Source organism: Pistacia vera, unplaced genomic scaffold (genome assembly GCF_008641045.1).
Source record: "Pistacia vera cultivar Batoury unplaced genomic scaffold, PisVer_v2 Contig163, whole genome shotgun sequence".
NCBI classification, from domain to species: Eukaryota; Viridiplantae; Streptophyta; class Magnoliopsida; order Sapindales; family Anacardiaceae; genus Pistacia; species Pistacia vera.
Genome location: NW_022195716.1, coordinates 170,820 through 190,616, shown reverse-complemented (window position 1 = coordinate 190,616; position 19,797 = coordinate 170,820). Strand labels below are relative to the sequence as shown.

Sequence of the window (19,797 nt, the reverse complement as noted above, 5' to 3'; positions counted from 1 at the left end):
CGGTTGTTACCATAAGGTAATGTTACCACATTGATAATACAACAAATTCTATAACTTTATGATGATAAAAGTTAATAGTGTCAAAAAATGACTAGACAGAGGAAAGGAAAGGGCACAAAAACAAAAACAAAAAAAAGGAATATACCTTGTGGTGGATCAGATACCTTATCCTAACATCAAAGTAGCTCCTAGTGAAAGTTGAGTGTAGTGGACCTGCCACACAAAATGGAAAGACCAGAAGCTGCCTGATGGCAACCCTTTCGCTCTGAACTTCAAATCAAAGAATGGGATTCTCCAAAATAGATAAAGAGGTCAACTTAGATATTCTCCAGTCCCCACGATGGGAGGACCATAGGCCATAATTGAGAAGTTCTTCTAGCAAATTCTTATGCACAATGAACAATATTCCAAACTTATCTCTAAAGACATGATAGACCCAATTAATCAATTCCAAAAGCAACAGCTCTAAATAGCTTAGCAAGGCCAGGATCATGTTTTATTACTTGACAAACAAACAGCCGAGCAGAAATGCAAACCCAGTTGCGACTGAAAACAAAGTCTGTCTCGCTATGGCAAAGTGCACCTCCCTGTGAATCACTATGGTGAGCAAGCTATAGTTTTTTGAACCCCAAAAACTACAACTACTAGAAAAGATGCAATCTATCAAATTCTTTTTCACCTAAAATCAATCATGGGAGAGTACTCACTGAACTTGATCATTCAAGTCTATGGTACCATCAAAACCCTAAAGATACTTTTGCCACATAAAAATGACTAAGAAGTGACTTGTTTAACTACTTAGTATGGAGGATGATTTTTTGTGTTTTAGGGAAAAACAGAACAGAGTCTGGCTCTAATACCAAACTATTAGAGGATAGATGGGATAAAAATAGCATTAGACAAGGAAATAGAGAGAGAAAAGGCAGATAATCTAGAAAAAAATAAATAAATAAATAGAAAGTGTACAAAACCAAAGGAATTAGGAAGAGAAATAGATATAATTTGGGAAAAAGAAGACCTGTATTATTCAGTCATCAAGAAGTCTTAAATAAAACTGAAAATTAAAGCTCTATTTATATAGTGGTGAGTCTTTAGGAAATAGAAATTGTTAGGATTATTTTAGAATTAGGATAATTATGTTAAGTTTTTTTATTATTATCTTTGATAATTATGTTAAGTCTTTTATAATTATTTTTTATAGTTATGCTATTATCTTATTATGATAGAATTAGGATTATCTTATTATTTTTTTATAATTATGATAGAATATCTTATTAGATTTTAATTAAGCAATTAGAGTTCTTTCAGGAGTCATTTGGAGTCAAGAAGGCTATATAATAACCTAAATCTAGATTGTGTTTATCAACGAAGAATTTTGTCAATTAATTTCTTTGTCTCTTGTTCTTGGAGGTTTCCTCATATAAACAGATCATATCCCAAACCCTATCAGAAATCAACTTCTTATAAGTAACCTAAAACCTACTCAATAGAAAAGCATGATTAGCAAAATTAAATCTAACTAAAACAAGTTATCAAACATATAAATTCCTGAAATAAATAAAGAATAGGAAATGTCCTATTCTGCATCAGCCTTCCGAGAAAAAGGAAAGAAAACTGGTGAATCTGAATTTCAGGATATTAAATAAATTGAGCATTGAATAAATTTAGGATACTGAAGAATCAAAAAAATAGTATTAGATATCATTGATACACGAGAGTTCCGCAGAGTCAACAAGATTACTTTCTTTACTTCTTGTTTCCTCTCAATTAGAAGATTTAAGAGTGCAAGTTTCTCATTGTTTTAACAAAATTTAAAAATTAATGTAAAGGAAAAATAACATACAATAGTGGTTTATATTCTAGACCACTTAATCTAGCCCATTACAGCCACTTGTTACATTTAGATCACCACTGAATTCCTGCAACTGCAATCCTCTTGTTTGTAGGTGGGAAAAGAGAAAAAGAAAAACCAAGTGTCCCCCAGAAACATTGATATCATCTGAAACAGCAGATGGTAAATCTCCCATATATCTATCTCATAATGACATGCAACCCACTTGTCCAGTACACCCCATACCAAGGCACTTAATTTTATCAAAAATGAAAATATAGAGACATTGACACATCTCCTACAGGATGCTAACATGACCAAAAAAGAAAAAGATTATAAGAGGCAAAGAATATTTACACGAGAATTAAGAAGAAAACCTCTGAAGCTCTTGAAAAGCATTGCCTATCATGAAGCATAAGTTGCTCGTAAATACTCCACAATTTCTGCACTTTCAAACATTTGCACCCCTGTATTTGGATCTTCTAAGTAAGGTACCTGTCACAAGTTGTAAATAAATATGGCTTTCTCATATTTGGGACATTTGAAGCAGCCGCTCAAACTAAAATATAAAAACATAAGAACACATTGTAGATCAACAGAAAAAACTAAGTACCTGGAAATGTTTAGCTTTCTCATAAAGAACCTGTCGTTTTGGGCTGCCACGAGCACAACTAAGAAAATAAAAAGACAGGAAAGTTATTAGTAATGAATATACACATATGCCAATCCATTTTCATACACATTACCAACTAGATTCCACATAAACACTTTACCTGCGAAGTAAGTGTGGTAACTCTAATTCTACAAGCACTTCACGTACAACTTTACAGAATGGGGAAGGCTGACAAGGAAATTAAAACATTGAAAGCCATTACTCAGTTTAAAGATGCTAGGTACACTGCGCTAGCCATCTAGGCCAAAGATTATGATCATCAAAGAGTCAAATTTTAGATTTAGAAAGTCAAAAATTCATTATTATTCGTGCTTTCAGCCTCAGAGATTATTTAACACTCAGCTAACCTCATATGCCCATATTTCAAGTGGTTTGGGTGGCAATTTCGATGGAGTGTAAGAAGAACCCTGCACAAAGTGAAAGAGATGATTCAGGGTAGTTCTCACTGGTTCTTGTTTATTTTCTAGTAACATCTTGATCTTGATCTTGATGATGTAATATTAAGCTTCAGAGTCATAGATAAAAATAATTCACAACCAAAAAGCTTAGCTTATTAAGATGGAAGAGCCCAACAGAGAAATGAAACCCATATCAAATTCAAGATTTAGCTGATCTGGGATTTTATAACGTACTTCTCTAGCAGCACGGGATGAAGATGATTTTGTGCAAGACAATTTTAGGATAATGCACGTCTAGAATATAAAAAATGGCCCAGTAGAATCCGTGAAAAGGGCCAAAAAGGGACAAGTGTGGATATGATGATGAATAAACCAAAACAAAATGTTCAGCTATTAGCTAGAAATGCCAAATGATTAAATGAAAGCATATCTAGCACACTATTTAGTTGATGAGAGATTCTAGTACAGCTATCACAAAATCATGAACACCACATAGCTCTACCCAAGCATCAAGGACCATTTTGTTGAGAGAAGTTCAATTTACCTTTCCCATACGACCAATCATAGCAAAGCCTTCAGTCAAAGTCTACAATCAATCAGAAAGCAACAAAAATATGTTTTAAAAATTTCTTTTTACAGAATGGCAAGAATTATACACTTAAGAATTAGATGCAAATTCTAACCGTTAGTAGACCAAGTGAGAGCATGAAAGGAACACTTCCATCACCTAAATAATAGAAATCAAACACAACAAATCAAATAGAAGTTACTTAAAATACAATATAAGCCTCTCATTAAAGAAAAAATAACTAACAGTAGCGTTAAAAGAACACAACAATTAGTGATAATCCACTAAGGAAGTTATAAAGAAATAAACTTATATTAACTAGGAAAGAGCAAGAACAACTCCTGGATCTTCTCAAATAGAATAGTCTCACGCTATTAATTCTTTTGGAGGAAATGGAATGGAAGGGAATTATATAATTGGACTCTTGATGTTATAATGTAAATATGCAATATCATCTCCTCTCACAAAAAAAGAAAGTAATAAGAGATCCACTAGCGAAAACAATCAGCAAACCAAAGCAAAAAGGGAAGCAGGTCCACGTAGCCACACACCATATTTGCCAACCAAATACTTAATTATATCATCTGATTCATACATCGAGACTCCTGTGTTTGGATCAACCTGCAAAAGGAAACAAATAGTTTAAGCTTAGGTTGACTTAGAATCTGAAATCACTCACTATTAATATCTTAAGTTGAAATATTAGAAAATCTAATAAGCACTTGTGCAGACTCCATATTTCGCAAAGCAAGGTGTGGTATTCTGATGGAACCAACCTGAATAACTCAGTTACTCACGCATTCAATCATTCATTTTAGGCTAAAATCTACCAAGAACAGAATATAGGCAATGATTGTCTCGCTTAAAAGGGATATTTGGATTGATATTCAGTAGCTCATTACAATGAAATAAACGTAAAGGAAAATATGGCTAAAAACAGTAAAAGAAAAGAACTCAGGCTGATCTTCGAGGGTCAGCTCCTCCCCACAATTCCCAACAATATTCTCGATGCCTATCCCCTCTGTTGGTTCTCCTTGTATTCCTTTTTTCGTCATGCTTGCTGTGTTGTTGTTCCACCTGTCAAACAAACTCATTCACACTTGTTGTGCTGCTGCTCCAGCTGTCCTGTATGACTTTTCCTTATTTGCCCCTTACGGTTATACCACTTGACTATTGGTGGTCCATCATATTCCAAGTTCCACATTAAATTGTGAAGAAAATTAAGTTCCCCTTATAGGAGTTTAGAAGTATCCTAGCCCCAAAAGAAGTATCCTAGCCCCAAAAGAACCGGGTACTGACATGGAATTTCACTTAAGTGAAACTCTATTAGCATTCACTATTCTACGCTCTTCTTCACATTACAAAATCGATAATCAAAACAACTAGACTTAATCTTTAATTCCTTTGTTATTGTCAGTTTATTTCTCAATTACTATGATCAGCATCCAGTTGTGCAAAAACAATTAGCATGGCTGAAGATTAACAATGTTCAAAGAGATGAGTGCTATTGCACATTCAGCCATTAATGGAATATTAAGAAAAGTAGAAGTTAGTATTGCATTCTTTGGCTTTCTGAATAATGTATAGCAGGAATTTCGTAGGACAAATATCCAAAAGAAGGATAACAAAAGAATAAACACTATATATGTGAAGATATTGATAAATTGATCTTTTTGTCAAAGAAAATTAACTCCGGTTTGCTCATCAACGAGGGACGAGTCCAGGAACAAAAGTAAAGGAAATCTAACCATGTAAGGGAACAGCTGTTTTCCACCCATTTGAGCAACCTTGGGACGAAAATTTGGACCATTTCTTGGACAAGGATAATACAAAACATCAAGATCCAATACTGCAACAATTTCCCTAACCTGCTTACATATAAGGACAAGTATATGCTGTGATAAGCCATAAATATAATTTCCATTAAGAACAATCAATTGATAAAGAGATATACAATGGACCAGGGTTCTGCTATAGTTATGTTCATACACTTTGTGACACTTCCGCATGTATAATCAAATATTTTAGCAGCACAACTCCACTCAGGCATACCAAAACTGTAAGAGCGTTATAAATTATATTCATTATAGAAAAACATGGATGCTTGAATTTATCTTCTCATTTTAACACCTGAGACGTTTAACTCAACCAGATTTCAGGTTGCATTGAGTTTAAACCACCTAAACAAATGAGGCATCATCATCATCATTTTTATGGTGTGAAACTAGTGAATGCTGTCCATTATATACCTCTTCACAGTATCATGTGTTGAAATGCAAGTATTCATGCTTTACAAGTTATTGAATATGAATCATCTAGAGGAGTCATGTTACCTTTCGACAAAATGGACAGCTGAAGTTCGCACGTGGTCCACGAGAATGATATGTGGAGAGAAAGATATATTCATTCAATCTCTTTTTTATAGATAAAAAGAAAATATTGCATATAGAACATAAATAGGATGACTCAAGAAAAGTATAGAGAACATTAAAGCATTAAAAATTATATCAGTCAGCATATGCACAAGGAAAAAGCATGAACAATATAGTACCTTTCAAACTCGTATATCTCAATAGGCTTCTCTGGACGAGGGCCTAACTTGGAGGTCTCTTTGAGTTTAAAACCTGTTAAAAGCATAGCCTTTTTATTAGCAGTTCTCAGCTTGAATGTCAAAGAATATGGCATGAATACAGTGCCCATTTTACAAAAAGCCAAATTGAGGAGTAAAATAACCCCTCAATTATCGAATAAACTTCATTTTTACCACTTTCTTTTCTGGAATAAACACTTTCACAGTCCTTTTAACCACAAGTACAAATCCATCACACACAATTCCCAAATACTAGCATAAGCAGAATTAGATACCAAGATGGCAAGAATCTGGTACTACATCTGGTACTTTTACAAAATAGCACACTAATTGGACTAACGGTAGATACTCTCTTACAAGAAGATCACTACAATACCTTTTCAAGAATCATATAGCAATATAAGGAATCTGACTACTACCTGCTATGTCTAGAGCATACTGGCCAGGCGGAATCTCATCCTTGGAAACAAAAGATGCAGAGTACCTGCAGCAGAGGAAGAACAATGCAATACAATTTTAGAAGCTGGCAAGCGTCCAAGACAACATTCAAAATATATGATAAATGACGTCAAATGTTCAACAGTACACACTTTTGCGAAGTCATCTGCCCAATATCAAGTTGGAGGCTAACTTCCTAGATTAGGTACTTCTGAATTCTATTTGGCTTTTAGCGATCTAGTCATAAATAAAACTGGCAAGCTCCATTTATTCCCTTCCTTGTAGTTATATAAAGCTAGAGTCCTGTTTTAAACCATAATAAATCCTAGTTGATTCCATCCCTTTCCAAAAGTACTGCATTCCCATCTTCCTCAAGGTTTTTACCATATCAAACTGGGTAAAAGCCCCAACAAGGAACTATGGAATAGACCATTAGGATGGCAAGAAAAACCACTTAATAATAGAAACAATTAAGATGCAATAGGCTCAGCACAAAGTAGACATACAATCTGCACGGTTAAGCCTAATCTATCTTAGCTCAGAATCTTAAAATCTTAGGGACCACAAAAGTCAGTGTGTTCCATATCGATTGCAACTTTCTTCCACCCTGAAAAGTGAAAACTCAACAGAAAGTAACCAATTGATAGAACTCCAAAGGAAAATTCTGAACATATTTTCCACTACTCCGTACGAAAGTGAATAAAATTTATACTAATTCTACTTGTGTCTCATACTATTTACATCCTGTCCTGCATTGATATCCAAAATGTTATAAGGGTCTAAATTAACATAGTCTGCACCAAGACTTCAATAAAAATACAAACCCAGCTGCTCATTACCCCCATTCATAAACAAATAAATAAAGCAAAAATAGCTAAAATTTAAATTAGTCAAAAGTCCTGGCATAAGGGACTATTTGATTCCGTATCTACCATGAAACATCAGCTGCGTAATTAGTATGAGATTTCTTTGAAAAAAAAATATCTTCTCTGGTCTCAGTTTAGAGAGCTAAGTATGATTGAATTTGAAATGCCACAAGCTAATATCCGTTTAAATCATTCAATTAATAAAAATGTTTTATTTTCAATAAAAAAAATTCAGTATTTTCCTTCAGCTCTACTTCAAAGTTGAAAAATTTTGAACCAAAAGTCGACAACATTCAGTGATATAAACATACCCAGAAACAAAAGCACCAGTGGCCAACCGAAATAATAGAGCAAGAGAGGCCCCCACGATGTCCAAAACCTTGTCGGGTCTAACTCCAAACCGCTTTGGCTCAGGTGGCTTGAAATTAGGCGGGGCAGTAAATGGTGTTGGTTCTTTGATGCTTGTTTGAGAAGAAGAAGAAGAAGAGGAATTGAGTGGGGTCTCTGAAGTGGCTCTAATGAAGACTGAGGTTCTGGGTGTTGTCCGACTACCGGGAAGTGACCGGAAAATTGGAGCTTGAGAGATGTTTAGAACTCCAGCCATGGGAATGAAGAAGTTATGTGGACAAGAATTGAATAGGTAATAATAGTTATTAGCTGATCACAGCATAAATAAATATCTAATATTGCAAAAAAAATTAGGTACACAAACAAATCAGCATTTTTTATTTATTCAGTTTATTATTACCCTTCTAATATTAATAATAATTACGATTTTTATTTGATTAAATTATTTTTAGTAATAAAATGACTTCAGTTGAGGAAATTACTTTTCTATAATAAAATATAGAAAAAAAACTTCCAAAATTAATATAATACAATTTTAAAAGATATATTCATATATAGTATATCCGTTGCATAAATTTATAGTCATATGATATAAGTACAGTAAACACATGTTCCCACCCAAGATTTAGCAACATCCTAGGTTGGAACCTTTGGTTTCATAAATCCCAGATTCTCACCTTTAAACTAACAGCAAATCGTTTAATGTAACGATCAAAGGGTAAAGTAGTTATTTGCACAGTTGTTCGCCAGTCACCGCCTTTCATTTGTTTTGGTGCGGCTCAAGCTTTTTCAGTCGATCCTGTCACTGAAAATCATCACAACGCGCATAGTGTGTTGTGTGTTGGGCTAGGATGCTGAGTGAGGCATTTCTTCGAATAGGTGGTGGGTGTGATCTGGATATGAGAGGTTGTGTTGCTGTGGGTTTTCCGATGACTAGTTTACACACAACAATCACAACCGAACACAACAACACAGCCAAAGGTGAAGGAGGAAGGACGTTATACAGTGGAAAGGGGTGGGTCGCAAAATAAAACTGTCACACGGCGTCGTGTGCAATTCGCAAAGACAAATGGCAACTGGGGACAACTGGTGCGGGTAAGTGTTTTGTTGAGGAGAGGATGGGGGTTTGAGTGGTGATGTCATGGAGGTTTTCGATGTCAAAATCGACTGCAATTTGGCTTGAAAAGGGGGAAAATGCGCAAAGGGCAGTGGTCGTCGGCCTAGTTAGTAAATTCGCGTATAAAACGCATATTTACATATTTTATAAGGACTGCCGAATTATACACGTATAATATGAATATCCGTATAATTCGTGAATTACTGCAAAAAAAAAAAAAAAAAATTTGACCGATCACCCCAAAACGACATCGTTTTAGTCTCAAAATCTAATTTAAAAAAGATAAGCCAAATCCCAAAGCAACCGCGGTATTCTACATTGGAGCATGTGCCATCATCAAATCCTTGTACAATGACGGTAATTTTGAATGTTTCAGTTTAAGTATATGATCTTTCAAAAAAAAATTACTATTTATATTGATTTATTTGACATTGAAATTATGATTTATTTTTGGTTAATTTATATAAATAAGTATTGATCAAATTAAAAATAGTATATATTATTTCGGAGATGTGATTCTGAGGTATAATTTACCATATAATAATTAAAAATTATAACCAATTTAAATTAAAAATATTCATATTAATTAAAATAAAATAATAATAATATATCTAAAGATTTTGAATGAATTAGAATATAGAGTGATTCTGCTTTCAAATATATTATTTTCTTCCCTTATAAATATTATTAATAGTGAATGAATCTTATATGTGTTGATTTAAAACATATAAAATTCAGGTGTAATTAAAATATTTTGGAATTTTATATTCATATTAATTAAAATATTGTTGAATCTTTGCTAAATATTGTGTTTGAATCTGGAGACTATAATTTGAATATCAGTTATATATTGTGTATTTGTGTTATTGGTTAATTGAATACTTTGCATTTGAAATGCTATATTGATTTTAATCAGGTAGTCCATAAAAGTGTTAAAACTAAGATTGATATTGTCGTATTTTTCAAAACGTATTATTGACAATGCATCGTATTAAACCCGCATATACCCGTACCGTATTTTTCCCATATCCGAATTTTATGACCGAATTTTTATAAACGTATTTTTTACCATTTGCCGTATTATACTCGTAAAATTCCCGTACCCTTTTTTTGCCGTACCCGTATTTACTAACTAGGGTCGTCGAGCAGCAATTTGAGGGTGCACCAGGTAAGGAAAGTTAGGGATTTTGCTAAGGAGAGAATGAGCGTTCAAGTGGTGGTGTTAGTGGTGGTTTCCGGTGTCAAAATCGACCAAAATCTGGCCTAAAATATGGGAAAATGTGAAAATGAGCAATGGCCGTTGGGCGGTGATTTGAGGGTGCACCAGGGAAGAATGTTAGGGGTTTTGTAGTGGGTGATGTCGGGAATTTGATGGAAGTGTCGAAGGGCTCGGTGTAGTGGGTAATGTGGGGAAAACGCGCAAAGGGGAAGTGCTAGTGACAGTGAAAAAGAGGAGGGGAGATGAAGAAGAAAAAAAGTATGAGGGCAGTTTTGTAAAAGCACCTCTACTTCTGTGTCAGATGCCATCTATCACTAACAACGTCCATTTAAGGGTGGTAATCTAGAATTTATGAAATCAGGGATACCAATCTTGGATTTCGCTAAACTTTGGGTGGATGTCGTTTACGCAATATAAGTATTCTTAGTTCTTTTTATGTTTGTCTATTTATTTAAAGAAGTTATATATCATTTATCTAATGTAATAGGCCATTTAAAATGTTTATAAATGTATTAATAAATAATAAATCAATATGATATAAAGATATTGGTTGTGTATAAAAATAAACTATTATATAATACATTTTAAAGTATTTAAAAGTGGATAAAATTACACGAGGAAAACTAATTGGTGGTGAGAAGTTAATTGGCAGTGGGATTAAGAAGAAACTTTACTACAAATTCAAAGAAATAGATACACACGGCTACATGAGGTGAGTGGAATCACTTGCCCCCACTCGCCACAACGTAGATCCAATCTTATAACAATTAATTTAAAAGAGTATAATTATAACATATAATTTATTATTAAATAAAATAATGAATAAATTCCATATGTAAAACCCATCTATTGTACATTAAAATTTTAGTTAATTAGCTGGAACAAAATTTCCTAGCAGGGTTACGTTAGCCTTGTTCAATAACTTTCTTTAAAATACTCTCGTCATTTTATATCGTATATAATTATTCAAGACGGATGACGAGAAGTAGTGGGTAATGGATTGAGTAAACGACATCTTTTCACCCAAAAAATTTCAAAATACCACTGTTTCACTCAAAGTTTATATTTCGCTAATACCCAAAATATACTTCATTTTCTCAGCCAACATTCGGCGAATTACCATAAGCCAGGTTAAGAGGAGTTTTTTAGAGTGTATGCTGGTAAATCGAATGGTGATGACCAATTAAATATTCGTCATCGAAATCAGTTGGAAATCAACTAAGAACAAGAAACCCTAGATTTGTAATGACTGCCAATTGACGAGAAATCAAGTACTAGAGTGAGAGGGGTTTTGTAGAGATGAGAACGGAGGTTCAAATGGTGGTGACGGAAAGAATTTTTGCTATCGGAATTGATAGAAATCAGCTTGGGTAGTAACAGAATATTAACTTTGGGTGGAAAAGTGATATTTTAAAACTTTTTAGGTGAAAAAGTGATATTTTAAAACTTTTTGGGTGGAAAAGGTTATAGGCAAACCTTAGGTGGGAAAAAGTCGTTTACTCTTAATGGATTGAGTGGACGCGAGTCTCAATCAAATCAGGTTGCCCCATATGAATATCCAACCTAATTCTACTTGGATTGGGCCAATACCACATTACCCTAAACTTATAATAGAAACCTCAATCTTGTGGTGATTTAATCAAAAATAATATTACACTAACAACCTCTTTTCACAAGTTTGCTTTCACAACTCTGACATAGCAGTTCGCAATTGGTTAGCCATAATTTATTAGGTAGGACTTATATGCGACCCATTACGAGCTGACCAATTGTTAACTGCCACGTCGGGGTTATGAGAGAAAGTTTTTAAGAAGATTTGTGGGTGTAGTATTATTCTATAATCAAACCTGAAAAGAAAAATTGAATTCAATGGTTTTTGTTCTATATTATATTTCTTCTATTTCTCTTATTATTAAACTAAACCTAGTCCATCTCATACTTAATCTCTTAGTTATTTTCAAATCGTGGACACATCTGAATTAATTATTTCTGGGAGCTCAACTAATCAAAAAGTAACCAAATTCTATACAAACTTTGACTAAATTAATTAAGCGAAGGTTTGATCACAATTTAGATGCTTTATTTAAATGAATATTCAAGTATTAGTATAAGTTCACATATATACATAAAGCCCAAGAGATGGAGTGATGGGTATTTAATTTATAAGGGCACAATGAGGGGCAGATCTAGCCTCCTTTTAGCCCACTTTAACAAAATTTTATAGATCTGCTACTGAGCACAATTGAAAGCCAATATCATAAATGCACTGCATGCTCATTACAAATAGATAGCTCAGAAAGTAATGTATGGGAAAGAGACATGAAAACGAATCTATCAGCATTTTCAAAACAGAAAAAGCAAGACGTTAAAAAGCAATACAATCGGTGAATTAGCGCACCTCGTTCAAAGTGAAAAGGAAGGTTTGTTCGTGCGATGCTAACCTCTGAGGTTTGGCGATGCTTTCCTCTGTAAACCATGAAAGTCAGCAAGTCGTCACTCAAAGCAAAGGTCCATTGGGTTAATTAATCCAAACATCATCATTAGTGCTTAATAATTTATCTTAATTATTATTGAAGAAAGGATAATTTCAATATGAATTCTTGCAAACTCTTTTAGATTAAGAGTTCAACAATTTTTTCTCATAAAGCAAGATCCTCTCCTGATGATTTTACATGAACATATATAAGCAATTCACTAGTACTTCTTTACGGGGAATGTTGAGAGCATCTCCAATGATGTTTTTTATTTTAAAGAGCATATTCATTAATTTCTAAATATAATAAACATAATTTTTATTCAAATCCAATGAACTCTTTAAATTTTATGAGAGAGAATACGTTTTTTTCAATAAAGAGAGTTAATAGGAGAGAGAATTAATAAATAAAATGTATAGAAACTTGTAATTTATTAATTAAAATTATGATAGAGAGTGAAATTTGACTCTACTCACTCTTTAATTTATATTTAAAAAATAAAGAGTCTGTTAAACTTTTATTTTTATGGATAAACTCTTTATAATAAAGAGTTTTGGTCATATAAAGAGTCCATTGGAAATGCTCTTACGTTTTTTATAAGAGAAAAAAAAATAAGGTAAATGAATTATTTAAGGGAATTGTTAATTTATTGAAGATAAAAACAAAACTTACATGAGATAGTTTTACTACTTCACCTAACTGACATAGTAAAATTGTTTAAGAGTAATACTACATTTACAAAGTCTCCATACAAAGATATATATATACAAAGTGATGTGTCATACCATGATTAGACAATGAATTTGACTTTAGTTAAAAAGTTGACTTTACAAATTCACTCTCCTAATCATAGTATGACACATCACTTTGTACACACATTCTTGTATGAGGACTTTGTAAGTGTAGTATTATTCATTGTTTAATGAAATAATGGTATGTATAGTTATGTATAAAGTAAATTTTCTCTTTTATCCACCTATCAAAATAATTGATCAATAACTATGCAGCCATTTATCAATAACTACTACTATGATGGGTCATTATAAAGCTAACTCTATGGGGGCGTTTGGTTTAGGGAATATTAGATTACTGGGAATGTTAGATTACTGGAATCTTATATTACCTTGAAGATTATTGGGAATCTTTAAGAAAATATGTTTGGTTAGTTGGTGGGTATGTTATATTAATATGTTTGGTTAGGGGGAATAAATTAGTAGGTATGTTATTTAAATTACTAAATTATCCCCTTTTTAAATATTAATATAATATTATTTTTATTATTAATATAATATTATTTTTATTATTAATTTTTGAATAATTTTTAACCCCCAATATTTCAGATTTAGCTAAAACACCCCTACTTATATAAAACTTTAATTTATGATGAAATCACCCCCACCCCATACTACCACCGCAAACCACTGTCGGAAGTCTTCGAAAGTCGTCGTGAGTAGCTCACCGTGACCACAAGGCTCCTATATGGTTGCTTTTGGCCATATTGATGGCCGAAAACGGCCATATCAGGCCAGATCTTGCCGTTAACATCCTTGGCTATTATCGGCCAAATCTAGGTGAGATCTTGCCGTTAATGGCCATGGATCTGGCCGTTAATGGCCATGGATCTGGCCGTTAATGGCCATGGATCTGGCCGTTAACGGCCAGAACTATTCTGGCTAGATCTCACCCAGATCTGGCCGCTAATTGCCAGGGATCTGGCCGTTAACTGCCAGATCTGGCCTGATATGGCCGTTTTTGGCCATCAATATGGCTAAAAACGGTCATATTGAAGCCTCCTACTGAATCTCAATCTTTTTTAGGAACTCTGGCGGCGGTCCGTGGTGGTTGGCCCACTGTCGGCGATGGTGGCTAGGTGGCAGTGGTGGTTCGTAAATTGTTTTAAATATAAGGGCATTATTGTCCAAAAATTTAATTAAACAAGGGTAAAATTGAAATGGTATATTAATGTAAATTTATTTAAAAATATGGGCATTATTGTCCAAATTTTTTATAAATAAGGGATAAAATTGTAACAAAAATAAGATTACCTTGGTAATCTTACAATACCTAAGAAAATGAAAGTAATCAGATTACCTCCAATATTACCAACAGTAATAACTATTGGTAATGCAAGATTACCGGAATCTTATATTACTTGATAACCAAACATGGCAATCAAGTAATATAAGATGGCATAACCCCAATAATCTTCCATTACCTCCAACCAAATGCCCCCTATAAGTCACAATGTTATTGGATGATCTCATCACGTCACCAGATGACATAGTAAGACTATCTTATATAAATATTTCTCATTAAAGATAGTGTTATTTGTTTTTATCAACCATTGAAGCCTATCCTAGGTAACATTAATCCAATATACTAACCCTGAAAATAAGTATAAATGAAAGTGAAATATGACAAAAAGAAAAAAAAAAATAAAAAATCATTAATTTAATAAATTTCTACCCCAACTTTCCCAAAAGTGCACAAAGCATGCCAATTTCATAATAACACTACTATCTGATTTAATTATAAGCGGATGGCCTTTTTGGGGGATGATTAGACAATGACTGGCATAATTAACTCAAAAATAATTACTGAAATCTCATCATGGCCTAAAGTTAAGATAGCTTTAAAGATATGGAGACAAGAAATGAAAGTGCAAAGACTAAATAAAGTTAAGTTAGGCTGATTCAATTGTCAGGATTTCCTCGCGCTAAATTCTTCCATTCCTTCAATTAGTGTATAGTGGGATACTCATCATGCTGACATAATTAATTAATTAAGCCTTAATTTGTTAGTTTAATAGTTTCCATGGTACCCAAAAACCTGAAAGACATCGACAAAAAGGAGAAGATTTCGTATCTATAATTTTGACTATATTGGAATAACATTTCAATAATATTCGAAATCAAACTTGTTGATGCTTGATTTTAACACCAATGACCTCGCATGTGCAAAGTGCTAAGAGGGTTTTAGAAATTATATGTGGTTGATTTGAGATTGGCTTAAGGTCACAATAACAAGCAAAGACTAAATAATAAATGAGACAATGAGAATTTTATAGTGGTTTGAATGCTTAAAGCGATTCATATATCCACTGTTTTCTTTTATATGAGTGTTCTTGGTTATAAGCCAAGTTACAAGAGGTCGCGAACAATGAACATAATTACAAGAGATTGGTATTCAGAGAGAATATTAAGCCAGTCTATTTCCTGTAGGTTGTCTTTGCTATTTGTTTTATGAAAGTCAGCAATCTTGAATTTGTGAGGGGGAGTCCCCTATTTATAGCCGCTGAATTCAAGGTAATGATTACAAGTCTACAAGTGGGTAGGTGTCGTGCAAGTCCTTTCTTGAGTCCCATTGGCTGATAACTTAGGAATTATCCTTAAATTATATGGGCCTTGGATAGGTGCGTGGTCCTTATTCATTCACAAACTAAACTTGAGCTTGCTGAGTTAGTGACATCCGTATTCTCTTTGTCCTAAGGTGACGTGGCAGATTCTGAATGGCGCAAAGTCGTCCTGGTCTCTGATTGGTGCTCGCTAATGTAAGCTTATGTCAGCCCTGATTTTTTAGGCATAACAGAAGCTCCCCAATTCTTAAGATTCAAGGAATTGGATTTCGAGAACTTTATGATTATGCCGCGACTTGACTTTACTTCATAAATGCTTGTCGAGCTGAGCGATGAGTGTAATCACATTATTGCAGACAATCTGAAGTTGATTGTTTGATCTGGCTTTTGAAGTTTTGTCTTGATTTGACTTGCGAAATGAGTGCAAGTCGTGAGCTATGTCTCGAGAGTAACACAAGCGACCTGAGGTGATCATTTACTAAGATCTACTGACCTGAGCTTGATCTTGTCTTGAGTCATCGGGAGGTGTTTTGAACTCTAACTGTCATTCACGACCTGAAAACACTTAGAATATTTCATTGTTGAGAGTTCTGAATCTTCTTGTTTGGTGTTCGTGTTCGACATGTTGAATAAATGTCTTCTTTGAATGACCTCTTCATATGTTATTTGTCATGATTGATAGCTAGCTCAATTAAAAAAGTAAACTTTATCTGACAGATGTGTCTCTGTGCACAATAAGTGTCAACCATGAGCATTAAATGCAAGCCATGCTGAAACGACATTCCTTTTTAGTGCATTAAATGCGGATGAAAGCATATTTAATGTGGAGGAGATAATTATGCCGACGATTGGCATTCTCAATAAAGAGAGGTGCTGGTTGATTTCTACAAAGCGTGGGGTTTACTCTTCGCGTAGATTGATGATACGTGGTCGCAAACATCGCTCATAAAAGAAGCTGTAGCATCGTCTTCTATCCAATAAAACCCTAACTTTGCCCTAAGTTTCAAAAAACTCAAATTTTTCAGTGAGAAAACAACGTTTTCCAACTCTAAAAATTTATTCCTCCTTCACCAGTTCATGTAAACCCAACCCCACAACAGAGCACCCATTTCAAGCAACCAAGAGGTAAAGAAATTTCTTCCTTTTTCTCTTTTTTCATTCCTGCAAAAAATTTCTTTTTTATAGTCATGGTGGTCATGGGTGTCTGGTACTTAGGAAGGGAGCATTTATGGGTCGTGTTCGAAAGAGACACTTGAAGGCTTAAAATTTAGGGTAAAAGTCCTAGATGACTGTTTTTAAGAGTTTTTAGGGTTTAGAAGCTTGACGGCCATGGTAGAAAACACAAGGTTCTTTTACTCATCTGAGTCATCGCATGAGGTAGATTTTTCAAGGTTTGAGTCTCCTCTAAATGTTGTACCTTTACAGACTCTAAGGGCAATGGAGATCCCTGAGTTGGGAACAACTGGTAGGGGAAGTTCGCATTGACCGGGCACCTCAGAAGGTCCCGGGAAGGTGATAAGTGTTGGGATTCATGCATTTTGGACATGGAAATGGAGAGAAAATGATGATCAAGATGATGGACATAAGGTAGAAAACAAACAATTAAAACATTAACTTATTAATGTAAGAAAATGATAAAAAATTACCAACTCCTTTTGCTATTAAAAGCTTGATCTTGAAACTTGGAGTCTAGATTCTTCAAAAGAGAATGAAGAAACTCAAAATGAAATCCACCCAACCCAAAGATGAGAGAGAGTCGAGAGAGTGAGAGAGAAAGTGAGAGAGTGCTTTTTGTTTTCAATTGTTGCAATTCAATTAAAATGGTATAATACTTAATTTATATACCATGGGCACAAAGTTATTTTAAATTGTCTTGGGAAGTTCTCAAACAATTTAAAATTAATCTTAAAAAAGAGCATTTATGTCAAGTCCTTGGTTTTATGATTAATTCATAATTAACCTAAATTTTAATCCTATTAATTATTCTAACTCTTTAGAATAAAACCAATGCACTTTTGTCCCCATTATTGAATCCGATTCAATAATAATATTTAATAAATCCTTATTAACCTTGACTAGTGCTAGCTATCCATGGATAATCATTTCTCACCAATACATTATTTCGAATACAACTGTTTACATTCGAACATCATTAATCCGATCAATGATATGTATTACTCTCTCTCTTTGAGCTTGGTTTTATTGGTGACCATTTTGGTTTATTGTGATCTAGCCGTGGGCCCAAAATCGGATTCTGATATGTTTCGTTATAACTCTTTATAATCGAAACTCCCACTGATTATGGTAGAAGTCTAGCAATGTTTCATAACCCCTAAACCACAATAAAGTGTAAACTCCAATAAACCTTTTCTAATCGTACGTATCATGTAGTAAAATCCTTCCGTCATCTAATCCCAATTAAGAATGGTTCATGGTATGTCAAAACCCTTAACTTAATCTTTAATCAAATTGTCAATCGATACAATGGAACTCGTCAACATGAAATTACTTTTCATTGGACATTCATTATACTCTGGCCAGAGATTTCCCTTTTCCAATGTTTATTGACATTCATCTGGGAACTCGAGATTGAACTATTTTGAGTTAACAGATCCCATCTTGACCATCAATTGTCCTCGCACATGAATAACATATGACCAAACCGGCTTATTACACAAGACATGACTAGTCTCGTGCTTATACACCATATGAACCATATGCATGCTATGTTGAATCCAACCGTGATGTCTCAGGTCTAAGGATATGTGGTACATTAGCATGATCCTATGATGCATCATTGACCACATTCTAAACCTCCATGTGATTCATTACAATTGGTCGTATTCGATAAACGGTTCAGTAACCTTTTATCCATGCTAATGCCTTAGTGACACACCTCTTATAATCACCCACACTAATATCATCACATGATATTCAATGAAGACACTCAGCATGCCTACTATGCAATGTTATTTCCTAATTAACATTACTTGCGTAGGGAATTCTTCGATAATTTGATCTTCTGAAGATTCGTGTTATCCGGAAATTTTACATGCAATATTAAATATAATATAAATGAAGCAGTAAATCAACATGTGAAATAAGAACACTTTCTTTTATTCATAATACATTTACAAGATATAATGTCCTAAAACCGACAACACGATTTGTTCCTAGGGCATACACTAATAATAAGATCCACTGTTACAATGAAGAAAATCAAATATGCACTAGAGCAGTATGCGATCAACATGGATGTGTACCAAAAGAGGTCATACATGGCCCAGGATCCTCCCGAGGGACCGGCTACAATCTCGGAAGCCATCTTTAAATGCAAAGTGAGAATACCCCTCCACCCCAACATCAAGTCGAACCTCGACCACTTCCAAGTCGCACCATTCCAGCTGACGCCAAACACATATATGATAGTTGTCGCTATGTATATATCGTTCAGCGAGCATGAACTCGGGGAGCCAACAGCGTTGGAGCTCACTTGCGCCTATATCTTGAAAAAGAGTAAAGATAAGGACTCATACTACCGCTCCAAACGACCATGATCGAGGGAGTAATATTTGGTTACCCCAGCAATGTGGGGGCTTACGAGACCAAGTATTTTCTCTTTAAGTGCAACGGTGTTTGTAAATTTTAGGAACCAATTAGGTTTTTCCCTTTAATTTTCAGGTTGTTCGTCCTTCAAACTTAATTCTTTTTCATATTATAAGCTAACGAATTATTTTCTTTGCAGAAAACAAAATGACCAAATTGTAGCTATTGATTGATTGCAGTCGCATCCAAGCATTCAGCCAACATCTTGACAAAGGTCGCGACACAAAGTTACTCGTGACGACTAAAAACCTTCGAAAGTACGGATTCTTCCACCCAAAGCATATTTAGATGGTTTAGCTCGTAATTTTTCCTTA

At 34.1% G+C, this 19,797-nt stretch overlaps 1 protein-coding gene across 3 annotated transcripts; it reads right to left on the bottom strand.

Annotated features, from left to right (window-relative positions):
* Positions 1–1,670: 1,670 nt before the first annotated feature.
* On the bottom strand, positions 1,671–7,995 carry LOC116125376. Of its 3 annotated transcripts, none has more exons than XM_031411117.1 (13): positions 7,676–7,995; positions 6,480–6,544; positions 6,022–6,094; positions 5,804–5,822; positions 5,219–5,338; positions 4,022–4,091; positions 3,586–3,629; positions 3,447–3,488; positions 2,852–2,911; positions 2,605–2,672; positions 2,445–2,502; positions 2,189–2,326; positions 1,671–1,999 (listed from the first exon to the last, which is right to left on the bottom strand). In XM_031411117.1, the coding sequence occupies exons 1-12, from the start codon at positions 7,966–7,968 to the stop codon at positions 2,237–2,239; spliced, it is 1,002 nt and encodes a 333-aa protein (XP_031266977.1). In that variant the 5' UTR covers positions 7,969–7,995; the 3' UTR covers positions 1,671–1,999; positions 2,189–2,236. The 3 variants fall into 3 exon arrangements, with proteins under 3 accessions (XP_031266977.1, XP_031266978.1, XP_031266976.1); XM_031411118.1 differs by having other exon boundaries at positions 2,209–2,326; XM_031411116.1 differs by having other exon boundaries at positions 1,671–2,326.
* Positions 7,996–19,797: the final 11,802 nt, after the last annotated feature.

Excerpts from the sequence above, each read along its gene's own strand:
- LOC116125376 (XM_031411116.1), bottom strand. The coding sequence starts at position 7,968 with ATGGCTGGAGTTCTAAACATCTCTCAAGCTCCAATTTTCCGGTCACTT. Across the intron at positions 6,545-7,675 it reads ACTGGTGCTTTTGTTTCTGG|GTACTCTGCATCTTTTGTTT; the intron begins GTATGTTTATAT and ends CCTCTGCTGCAG. Across the intron at positions 4,092-5,218 it reads AACAGCTGTTCCCTTACATG|GTTGATCCAAACACAGGAGT; the intron begins GTTAGATTTCCT and ends TTCCTTTTGCAG.